Below are 12,840 nucleotides of genomic sequence, written 5' to 3'. Positions count from 1 at the left end.
TTGTTCATTGCATCTTTCTGCAAATATTCAATTCATATGAGTTTTCAAATAAAATAGTGATGTTTTTGTTTCTTGTCTTTTAAATAAAAGAATTTATATTAGCTTATAGAATATCAGTTCTGAAGTTAGTTCCTAGGTGTCCCTCAGGGATCAAATCTAGGACCTTTCTTTTACAAATTAAGTAATGCAGTTCATTGTATTCAATTCTCTTTAATCTTGTTGGCAGATAATTAAAAAAATTAAGTACTGAAACCTAGAAAATTTTTGTTTCAGGAGAATTAAAACTTTTTTAGTCCAATATGCAGTTTTAAAAAGATATTAGATATATTATTTTGATAAACCTTTATAGCAACATGTGGTTACATTAACATATTGATTTTGTTTATTATAATTCGGTAATTGCTATTACTCACCTTTACGAGTAGGCTCGGCAATTTGGATGTACTTTGTGATCCAAATCACCTAATATTGGATATTTTTGTAAATTTTGTAGGCTCAACTTCTAAAAACTTAAGATTTATTTTTAGATGTTTATATACTGTAGTTTAGTAATAGATGTACATCATGTGTGTGTGATGGATGTGTCATTTCAGTGTCAATTGTTTAGAATATTAGAATCTCAAAATTCTCTTTTAAGTTGTCTTAATTTTGTATAATGAGTTCTCTCTGAAATTGACAAATTTTTTTATAGTTATCGTTTTAAAAAGAATAAGTACCTGTAAGGTACCGATTAACTTTGTCGTTTAGTATGATTGACTTTTTTGCCAGTCGTAAAGTTTTTATTGTTTGTACAGATTGTTTTTATTTTGTACTTAGATTTTTAATTAATGATTAATTTACTTTTTATATTGTATCTGTTATTATACAATTATTATTTAATATGAAAATCTGTTAGCTGTATTACAATTAAATATTATATAATGTGTGAAATACATGTTTAAACTCATAATATTATAAAGATGTTGTGAACTTCACTGTAATTGGCCTTTGTATTGAAACGCGAAAATTTATTTAAAAAAAAAAAATAATAGAATGTACTTTTCTTTATAATTTGACCACATTTCTTTAAAACAAATTTTTAAATTCAAGAGTGGTAGTTTTACATTCATTCCTCCATTATTCATTACAGTTTTTCTTATGTTTGTGATGCGTTTAGAGAACCTAAGGTACAAGAGACATCAATCAGTCTATGGAAGGACAATATAAAATCATACAGGTCAAAGGTAACATTTTTTTTCTTCATGCAAGCTTACCAACATAACCTAAAAAGTTGATTAAGTTACCATCGGTTACTGAGTATGAGCAAGCGACCTGCTGTGATTCAACATAATAAAGCAGAAATAACATAATACAATAATAAATTGTCATAAACTGAATTATTGCAAAAATCAATTGAAACAAAAAAATTATTAAATAGATTTTTAAAATATATTATTAATTTACCCGAGATCTCTCTAGTTAAGAGCAAACATTTTTGCTTAAATGTTTGTAAGACAAATAAAGTGAACCTAAATTTTCATTGTATAATTTATACAGCCCAGGAATTTTTTTCTTAGGAAATTAGTACCAGCTAATTGAGTTTGAATAACCCACAAAAAAATAAAATCTAACCACCATAAGAATATAAATACTTAAATTTTCTAGAACTTACAAAGAATCATCTTCATAATTTAACACTCATCATACAATAAGATCAGCAGTCTGGTTTTTGAAAGTACATTTTAACTTTTCACTTCTCACATTTCATTTTGCAGAATTTTTGTAGTGAAGAGGATTCTATTTTTTTTTTAAAACATGTAATTTTCATATTTGATCTATTTTATGAAGAACAATCTAACTTTTCACTTTGAGTCATTTACTTCTACGCTGTTTTTTTTTTTTTGTATAGTAATTTTGAAAAAAGAAGAATAGCAGAGTTAAAAATGAAAAGTTCGAGAAATCTGTACATTCTTTCTACACTCAGTTTTTTGAACATAAGTCATTTGAAAATTTTCATGTTTACTGTTTGACTCTCCTCTTTATTTAGCAAAGTCTATTTTGTATTTTGCAAGCAATCCTGTTATGTAATATTTTTCTTAAAATTTCATTGAAAGTCAACTTAAAAATGATTTGTAGAAATCCATGATTTAATTTTCATCCATTAGGTTGTATTCAGTTTAAATTTTGTACATAAAATGTTCTTTTCATTAGAAATTACCTCAAGAACTGGCTGCTGCTTCTTGCTTTTTTAAAGAAATTGTTTTAACTTTGTTTGCCATATTGTTTACATGTGACAAAACAGCTGATAGAATTGAGTACAAATTTTCCTTTTAATTTTCATAGACTACTCTTCAAAATAACATTTTGTAATCATCATAAAGCTTTTGAAAGGTCAGATAAACCCTTTAAGAAACAGTGACTCTTTATTCTTCATTTTTTGTAATTCAAAATGTGAAAAGCGTTAACTCTTTTTTAAAACAAACAACTTTTTACTCGCTACTTTTCGTTTTGTTTTCTTCACTTTTTAGCTTTTCACTCCAACTTTTCAAACCTTTACTTTAAAAAAAAAAAAACAGAAAATGATCAAAAAATGAAAAGCGAGATGTAAAAATTAAAAAAGTAGTTTAAAAAAACAGGTCCCAGGAATTATAATTCCTTTCTAGGTAAAGAAATGTTCCTTGCAGTTTGTGAATGATTTCTCAGATTGTGGCTTTTTAAAAAATTAGGTTTATGATTATTACCATTCAGTAGTTTTTAGTAGTAATTGTTTTACTTTATTTATAAGCAAGCAATTCTGTTGAAATTTTAAAATTTATTTTCTTAAAAATGAAAATGAAATAGAAGAGTCAGTTTCTATTCGGTTGTTCAAAGAATATTACTTTGTGATAAAAGCGCCATACAGATGGCGAGCTATCTGTTTATTTAATAAAAAAACATTAAGTATTTAGTCTATGTAAGGGTATTTCATGTTTGTATTATAAAGTGAACTTTTATAATTCAAAATTTTATGTATTATTTGCGTATGCAGTAAAAAAATAATTATAAACTAATTTCTTTGTTTTTTATTTAATTTAATTTAATTTCTTACTGTTGTTGCACAGGTTGTAAGAAAAAGATGGGGAAATTCCAATCTTGCAGTTGCTGCCCATATGGTTACCATATTGATCTTGATTTTGTAAGATTCTGTGAAGCACTTTCTCTAAATAGTGGAAGTAGAGGAAATCAAGATGGTGATACTGCAAGTAGGCAGCGTCGTAAGGAGCGTAGGGAGAAAAGGGAAAGGAGGCTACAGCGACAGTCTATGGAGGTGCTGCTTGGGCTTGCACCACTACAGGTGAATTTGTTGTTTGTTTACAGGGGTGGTCCTGCCAGGTCTATTTGCACCTTTGATAAAACAGATAACAGATTTGTGAAAACAGGTCTTCATAAATCATATTAAATAGATTAAAAAGGGGTATAGACACTCTTACATCATCTATAAAATTTTCTGTTACTGTTTGAGTAGAAGAAAAATATCACAAGAAACATCAATCAGAGTGCTTCTCTCAGAGTAAGTGATGTTCAATGTACAATCAGTCCATGTTGATAAACAGAATGAAGATGTCATTTTTTGGGGTGTATATTACCCTGACAAACTGCTTACTGATGTGTAATGATATATTTGGTTGTGAGAAACCATTTCACTTCTTACTCCCTGATAATAAGCATGGTACTGAATGCTCTTTATTGTTGAGAATGGTTTTGTCTTTTTAGATGTATATCTCATATCAGGTCACTTTCAACAGTCATGGTTGTGGAATTTAACAAGTCTACACCCAACAAATTTGATTCATATATAATTTCTTCAGAAAATAATTATGTATAAATATTTTAGATATGATTATATGTGTATTTAACTAAGGTGGAGAATTAGGTCACACCATTAATAACCTGTGTATACAAATATCGATTTATTATCTTTATTTTTGTAAGAGTATTAATTACTGCATGAAACATTTGAAGTACTGTTTTTTTGATGGCAGTTTGTTTTTTTAAAATTAATTTTGAGATAAGTAAATAATTGCATGTTTGTTTGTGTTTTGTGTCCGTTTCAAAACATTTATTATGTAAATTCTTGGGAAGTTTTCATTAGTAAATAAAATGCATATTTCACTCTAAATTAAGGAATAATGATGTGGTTTTTTTTTTTGTTTTTATGTTTTGCATACTTTTATGCATGTTACAAATTGTACATATATATTTTTAATTTTATTGCTGAACAAAATGTGTTCACTTTGCTTTAAGTATTTTTAAACTTTATAATGTATAATCATTCTGTAACACGAAATATAAATAAAGAAAAATAATGTTATCAAAAGAAAGGCTGCAATTGAGTGATTGAAGGACTCCAATAGAAAAAAAAGATGCTTACAAGATTGTGGAAGAGTGAAAAAAAATTATGAAAATAATGCTAAAACAGCATTTAATTGAAATCAACTATTATTGCTCTTGCTTAAATTCTGGATGAATGAAGAAGTGAAGATAAATGTAACAATTATACTTCTTCATTAAACATAAAAGATGTAGACTCTGTACTAAAATAGAATTAAATCTTTAAAAATATTTCATGAACTCGTAGACTACTTTATGAGTGAACAAATGATTGCTAATGAATATTACCCAGAACTATTCATTTTTAATAGTAAACCAAACCAAGTTTACTTCAAATAGACATATTTTAAAATTTATCACACTTTCAATTGCTCTTGCAAAATGAGAATGTCCAGTGAAAATACTACTATTGATATCAATTACCTGACATTGTTAATTTGTATTGATCAGATTCATTGCATTTTACTGTAATGAAGAAAGTAATAGCATAAAACAGGTGTATTAAGTTAAAGAAAATCGTCACAAAAGCAGTTGAAAGCATTAATTTTGTTGCAAGTTTAAAAAGAAAAGGTCATTTAAGGTAAAGCTTGTTTGGTTTATTATTAAAAATAAGTAGTTTTGTTGAAACATGTACATAATGAAGAGAGGAAAAAAGGAAGAGAGAAATTAGAAATACAATTCAGAGAAAATGAAGAAGTGACAAATGAAGCTGATCTTAATTAAAGAATATATGAATACAGAGTAGTATTTTAATTTAATTCAGTAAAAAAAAAATAATAATAATTTATAAGTTTTTTTTTCTTATGTGTAGAAGAAAATGTTTAATAAAAGTGATGTTGGTTAATGGAATCCATGGAAGGTGAAAGGTCAAGTGGAAGTTGGTAAGGAATGGTGGAAGATGAAAGAAAAACAAGAAAAGAATGAGGATGTTAATTTGAAAGAAAATTAAAATTATTCAGTTTTAATTGAAATAGTGTAACATGAATAAATTGGAACCCGACTTCAAATCTAGATATGGCTTTATTTAAAATTTCTGAAGACAGCCTTTGGGGAAACTGGAAAAATTTTTTATTTAAAATTTCTGAAGACAGCCTTTGGGGAAACTGGAAAAATTTTTGAGATTTTCAGTTTCTCACAATTTTGCAGTAAATGATAGTAAAGTACAAATATTTGTGCAAAATTATCAAGAATATAGTATCAAAGATCTGATTTCAATTATCATTTCTTTAGTAGTAAATATAATCTATACATTTATGTATAATTTATTGTCCAAATATTATTATTATTATTTTTTTTTTATGTGATGATTAGTGATTAGAATCATTTAAAGCTGTCAACATTTGAAAATACAAACTGAACTAAACTAAAAAAAAAAAAAATTTATTTAATGGTTTAATTTATAAACTTTTTCAGTTTCTCTTGTCTTCAATGACTCACTGAAGAGCCATTGAAGATGGTTGCAAGAATATTGTTCACTCACTGAAGATAGTTTTCATTCTCAAGAGCGATTAAAAATATTTAAAGTTATCAAACACATTCTGTTTATTAAATTTTGTTTGATTTTTTATGTTTAAAGATATAGTTTTATTATAGTTAAGTCTAAAATTTTTTATTTTTGAATAATTATGACATACTTTTTTATGAAAAATAGTCATCGTTTTTTTAAAAATTTAAGAAAAAATTTCAAAAATACTAAACAATTGTTTGATGCTTTTCCTGACTCTTAATCATTAAAAAAATACAGAATTAAAGGTATTTCTCCCCTGCAGAAATGCATACCATCATTTTTAATAGACAGTCAATAATTGAAGTAGCTTGAGTGATCTTTTAATTTTGAGAGAAATATATTTATATTTATTTGAACAAATTATCATTGTAGTACTTTTGAGTGTAATATCACATCTGAAAATGACATAAATATTTGAGGTATAATTTGCATCCTACTCCAGGCTTACCAGGAAAAGTGAGGATTATTATGGTTTCCTGTTTTCTTCTTCACTGAGTTTAATACACTTTTCCATATCAGCAAGCAAAGTCAATCAAAATAGATATATTTAACTCTACTATATTGATGACATGCTAATTTTGGTTTGGTTACCATAGAAACTGATTATGTAATGAACATCTTATTACAAAAAAAAGAGCAAGATGTTTTTTACTGTTAAATGCTTACCTTTTTTTCCAAATTTTTCTGAAATTAAGTGGAATTTGGAGGATTTCTATGACCAGATGTTTTTCTTAATTCTAACCTGTAAGATGTGTGCAGCATATGGTGTAAATCAGCAGTCACGTCCATTATTATACCCAATGTTACTTAAATTTGGTGTTCTGGTAGAAACCAGTTATATGTCAAAGCCCATAGACAAATTTTTATGTAAATCTTGTTAGAATTAATTGTTTTGCTTAGTACCAATTATCTTTTCCATGAAACTATTATTAAAATCTATGTACATTTTTTATAATCAATTAAAACTGGTTCTTAAAGTTCTCTGTCTAGTAATTAAATTGTGCAGTGATGTAGCTGTTATGGTGTTGAAGGATCTGTCTTAAAGCAGAACTCTATTATAAATGGATTTTATAACACTGTTGTATTCAACATTCTTCCATTGCCCTTGTGTAATGAAAGAATAAATGTGTAATGATGAAATAACATACCTCTGAGGTTTTTGGTTCCGTAAAAACCTGTAGTGTAAGAGATTTATTTACAAAAATCATTTAGTAATGTGTTTTTTCACTACAAATATGAGGACACAGAATTATTATTCACTTTTTTTATTTTATTACAGAATGGACTTTTTCTTTTCCTTTGAGATTAATCACTGAAAGATTTGGTTTATTTTTATGATTTTTGAATTATGATTCGTACATAATTATTATTATTATTTTTATCATAAAAATCGTTAGTTAAGTGTCTAGAAATGTAGTTTTAACATTTAAATTTATGATAATTTTTGTTTATTTTTCAGAAGTATGAAGTTATTAAGTCTTGAGATAATTTTCTGTATAGAGATCTTTGTCTTTGTTGTTATTAATAGTTGAATTTATTTTAAAATCCTGAAAAAAAAAATTAGATAATGTTGGTTATTAATCTCATGCAGTTACAAAAAATTACTTGTTATGACAGTTATATTTTATTTAACACGTAATATGATTTGTAATTTTTTATCATTTATTTATTCCTGATATTCACTTAATTTATTCATATTATTCTATATACAGGATATTTTTTCAAACAACTGAATGTTAAAACAATCTACAGCAAATTTACATAAAAATGAAATATGTATGAAGTTTCTTCATTAGCAAATACATATGTTGCGACATGTGATGATTTGTTATGGCATATGATCTTAAGTAGTTTTAGTTTTAGACTAAATTATTTTTATCATATTTTATATTTATAAATAATACTCGTAACTAAATAAATAACAGTAAAATTTATTATTTAAGTCTACAGTGATATTTATTTTATTATTTAAAGTACTACTACTTACATATTTTTAAAAATTATACACTAGTTGCTTTCAAATTATATGGAAATTGTTATTCCAAAGGATCTTTCAGAATTAATTATGTTTGATCACACCGTTAAACATTGTATAGTCTGGACACAAATTCACCTATAAATATTAACAAAATATGGATACAGGCACTTCTCATAAACAACAGAATAAACTTGAAAATTATCTCGTGTACAGGACACATACAGAGGCGTTAATGATAACATTTACCATTTACATGTAACCAAAAAAACCAACATATTTAAACAATGTAAAATTTACAAAAACAACACACTTGAGAACAAATACAATATAGATATCATATGATAAAATAATAAAAGGATTTTCTAACTTTTTTAAAATGAATATTTTTAACAACTTACCATCTATAACTCCACTGAAAAGGAGTTAAGAAGGAATTGCGTAGTTAGTCCAGAAAGATCTTTTGGAAGAACAATTTCAATATAACTTGAAATCATATCATTAGTAATTTTCAATAAGTTTATTATTAAGTTTTGTTATAATATTCGATGAATGAAATGATACCATTTATTTTTCCAGTTAGGCAGTTTATATGCAGTTGTATTAAATCTTAGATTTATAGGCCAGATTGTGTTGTTATTTAGACTTGACAGCAATGATCTGAACTGAAGATTCAGTAATATTAAAAATGCAACTTTTATGGAAAGAAGAAATTTTAACTTCTGTGCAATTGTGGCATGTTATCTTAAAAATAAAAGAGTGTAAATGAAGATTAATAGGCCTACAGCCTGGGCTATTTTAATAAAATGCTTCTTATAGATTACCAAAATAAGATAATGGCAGTATCATCTCCATTTGGTTGAGTAACTCCTAGATGCTGGCATCTTTGGGCTAATGATCTAAGACAGGCATACCTTAATTTTTTAAAATATAAGTGTATAAAATGAACGAACTAGATTGTTTTGTTAAATACTATATAGTTATTTCTATTGTGCACCATAGATATAGCAATTAGACACTTTTCCAACTCCTATGGTTGATTGACTGATTCATATGATATTCTGTTGCCACATATCTAGTACAGATAGATGCTGTATCTTTTGTTTATGTTAAAACTGTATGAGTAGCATGTTACCTTCATAGGAAGAGGAAATACTAATCTGCCATAATATTTGATGCATGTTTCTTACAATAATTAGTCACTGTTAAATGACAACATCATGCATTGAATCCCAGTGTTGTTTAGTGAGATGTTCTATGGGAACAGGTATTAAAACTGGTTTATGCTAATTGCATCTTATCCTTACTTTATACCCGTAAGTTCCCAGAGAACTGCATCGTATGATATCGTCATCATTATAGAACCATATGTTGTGAGGAATAAAGTTTTCTCTTCCAGGATCCATTGAGCATTAGCCTTAGGCACGCAGGATTATTTCCAGGTATGGTTTAGGAAGCTTTTGAAGTGATCTTGAACTTTTGTGTTCATTGTAATACCCCCTGATTGTTATTTATTTTTTTCATTATTACTATATAAAACTGGTTTTTGAGTTGTTTAATTATTTTATTTATAAATAAATTTATTGGAACATATACACCACATTATTTACTTGTCTTGTTTTTAGGTTGCTGAAATTAAAGAAGAGTATTCAATAAAAACAGGAGCTTCAGCACAAGTCCAAAATGATTTACAAAAGGCTGTATTAGATTTTGAAGAAACTCTTGAGCGTTCTTCACGACCAACTGGCCCAGGAACACACCTATATCCGCTGCATACAGGTAACAATACATTGAAATTTGATGGTCAAATTCTACTGTTATCTGAATACAATATTGTTGATGCATTATTAATGTTTTTTGTGTATACTATATATATATATATATATATATATATATATATATATATATATACACACACACTGTATTTAGTAGCTTAATTCATGGACTTTTTTTACCAACATTTTTTATCTAAAAGTAGGAGCATGATTTATGCGAGGAAATGATATTACATAAGTTTATAATGAAACTAAAGTGTGATAATCAGTGAGAAAATTATATTTATTTGAATGAATATTAAAAAAAAATTTTTTTAAATTCAGGTGTTTGAATTATGTGATGGTGTGAATTACATGGGTAAATATGGTATATAAGGTGTACATAATTATGTAAATTTTTGTTCGATAGTTGTAAAGAAAAGAGATTCTCAAAAAAATTCTAAAATACATTTTTCTCTCCAAGCCAGCTCTTACTTTAGTGAAGTGCACTACTATATGATACCATACAAGTTAATATGGTATAGAGATATAATAATACAATTTCATAGATAATATGATTTATATTTAACATCTAAAGTAATTAATTATAGATTATTTTTTTAATAAATTAACTTTACTTTTTCATTTTGAAGTAGGCTACTGTGAGTAGTCTTAATAAATATACATACAGTATTCTCTGTTCTTTGGAATTTCATTATATTACATACCGGGATGTTATGCAGCATATCAAAACAATGAAAGTTGTTTCTCATAAACAAATACACTTTAAAATGTTTTAGCTCGATCTATACTAGAAATATTTGTCATAAAATTAAATTTTATCACTCCTATGTGTCTTTACAGAGGTTTAATGATATATGAGCGAATAATTCATCCTTATTATCACTGAATCTGATTATCTCTGCTTCATAGTCTTTCAGGTATAGTATGTAATAATGATCATTATATTTTCATCAAGTATTTTATTTATATTTTCCTTAAATCATTCATTATTTTAGAAGTATCAGGTAAAATTATAAACCGCACTCCTGTACAATTTGATCATACCATAATAAACAGAACATCTCAGGGAGTATTATTTTCATGGGAAATAAAAGGATGTAGAGTAAGCATAATTACTTATGTCTAATGCCACTTAATAAACTGGTTTTCCATAAATCACTCAAGTTGAACAGAACAAAGTGTAATTGTCCTTTGTATGAGTTACTGCATGCTATTGATATTAAAGAGAGAAGGTTTCCATTTAACTGAGTTCCTATGTGATCCTAAATGATTTTGATTAGAGAGCGTAGAACTTAAAACGACTGAGTCTTTAGAACATTGTATCATAAATTTATGTCTTATAGTATCTTTTACTGGAGAATAAAAACAATATGTTCTTTGTCTTCTGATTTACTATTTTTAAATTATTATACTGGTTTAAATAATAAACTATTATTTGTATTTCCAGCAATTAAAATGTGGTATACTGCTTTTATCACCTTATAAATGAAGATTGAATTATTATTCTGTGTAATAATGGAATACTTGTAGGTTTTCTTGGTATAATTTTAGTCTATTTGCTTTGTACATACTACTTAAGTTTGAATTTACACATTCAATTTATTTGTTTGACATATATCATACATATTTATGATAATTTTTTTTAGATTATTATACCCCACACATTTAATTGTTTACTTCTAGCATTATGTTTCTTCATATGCTTATGTAGTATTACGTAATTCATTTTATTATCTTATGCATTCATTTAGTATTTAATATTGCTCCAAATAAGTTTGTAAGGATGTGGGATTGTTTAATAGAATCTTTTTTTATGGTATCATGTTATTCATTTTTATCAAATGAAATTTTATCACGTAATTTCTGCTCCATAACATATTTAATATAAAAAAATGTGTTCTACAAAGAGATTTGTAACTTTGACTATAGGTATTTTATTTATAGACTGTTTTTTTTAGAAATTTTGCTAGTTACAAAGATATACCTTTTTTGTTGCATTTGAACATTACAGTTATATTTCAAAATAAAAGTTTTGTTTCCATTAATTTAGGAAATTTACTTTATAATGAAACAACTACCAACCTATTAATGTGATAAGCTGAAATAACTAATCTATGAGGTATGACTATTAAATAATGAGACTAATGCTGCTACAGAAGAACTGCGCATGCGCTAAATTCGTACAACCAACACCTGTGCAGCATGAAGCCTTCTCTTTTGATTGTTACCACTTCAGTTTCTATAGACATATTAGTCTGGCCGTGGCCTTTGTTTTGATAACATTTGTTTTTTTGTTTTGCTGAAAAAATGATAAATGTTTTATTAGAGCAAAGAATTGTCGTGACATTTCATATGAAACATGGAAAAACCACTACTGAAACTCATCTTTTATTAAAAAAAGTATATGGCAATGAATGTTTATCATGTGTGCAGGTTTTTGAATGGTTTAAGTGTTTCCAAGATGGCCGAGAAGACGTTGAAGATGACAATCAAAGCGATGATTTTTTTTTTTATATTCATGGGATTCTGTACCTTCACTGGGTTCCTGAAGGTCAAACTATTAAACAACATTATTACTTTGAGGTCCTTGCTCAACTCTGTGAAATAATAAGAAAAAACTACCTGAATTGTGGAAGAACAGGTGATGGGTTTTTCATCCGGATATCACACTGGCTCACACTGCATTGTCTGTCATGATGTTTCTAGCCAAGTATAACATTCCAGTGTTAGCCATCCGCCTTATTCGCCTGACCTGGCAACATGTGACTTTTATCTGTTTCCCAAGGTCAAATCTGCATTAAAAGGAACAAGATTTCAGACCATTGAAGCTGTGTACGAAAAAGCAGCACAAGTCACGAAAGAGCTCTCAGAAGAAGACTTTCAGCACTGTTTTGAACAATGGAAAATTTTCATGGAGCATTGTAGGGATAGAAGAGGAATGTATATTGAAGAGGATAATAACTAAATATGTATAAATTTAGAATAAAATATTTTACAGCATTAGTCTTGTTTAGCCACAACTCATAATAAATAATTTGCTGAAATTTTCACATCCAAATCGAAGTTCATTCACAGATATATATTGAAGCCTTGATGACAATTCACAAACTATGCTTACAATGTCTAAAAAAACCTCAGAATTTGAAGAATTTTTTCAATGATACTTTTTTAAATCCTTGATAGTGTTTAAATTAAAGGATTAAACATGTTCCTTTAAATATCTCCATAAA

At 27.1% G+C, this 12,840-nt stretch overlaps 1 protein-coding gene across 1 annotated transcript in view; it reads left to right on the top strand.

The window, feature by feature from the left end:
* The window catches only part of Kank (KN motif and ankyrin repeat domain-containing protein 2 kank), a 166,867-nt gene that overhangs the window by 71,664 nt on the left and 82,363 nt on the right, over window positions 1-12,840 (top strand). The window contains exons 2-3 of the mRNA XM_075363653.1: window positions 3,081-3,313; window positions 9,458-9,611. Of these exons, the coding sequence (XP_075219768.1) occupies window positions 3,095-3,313; window positions 9,458-9,611 (373 nt within the window). The 5' untranslated portion in view covers window positions 3,081-3,094. The remainder of the gene's footprint in view (window positions 1-3,080; window positions 3,314-9,457; window positions 9,612-12,840) is intronic.

The sequence above is a fragment of the Lycorma delicatula genome, chromosome 4, assembly GCF_047948215.1.
Source record: "Lycorma delicatula isolate Av1 chromosome 4, ASM4794821v1, whole genome shotgun sequence".
Lineage (NCBI taxonomy): Eukaryota > Metazoa > Arthropoda > Insecta > Hemiptera > Fulgoridae > Lycorma > Lycorma delicatula.
The sequence above is the reverse complement of the archived record's forward strand: the minus strand, read 5'-3'. Positions and strand labels throughout refer to the sequence as shown.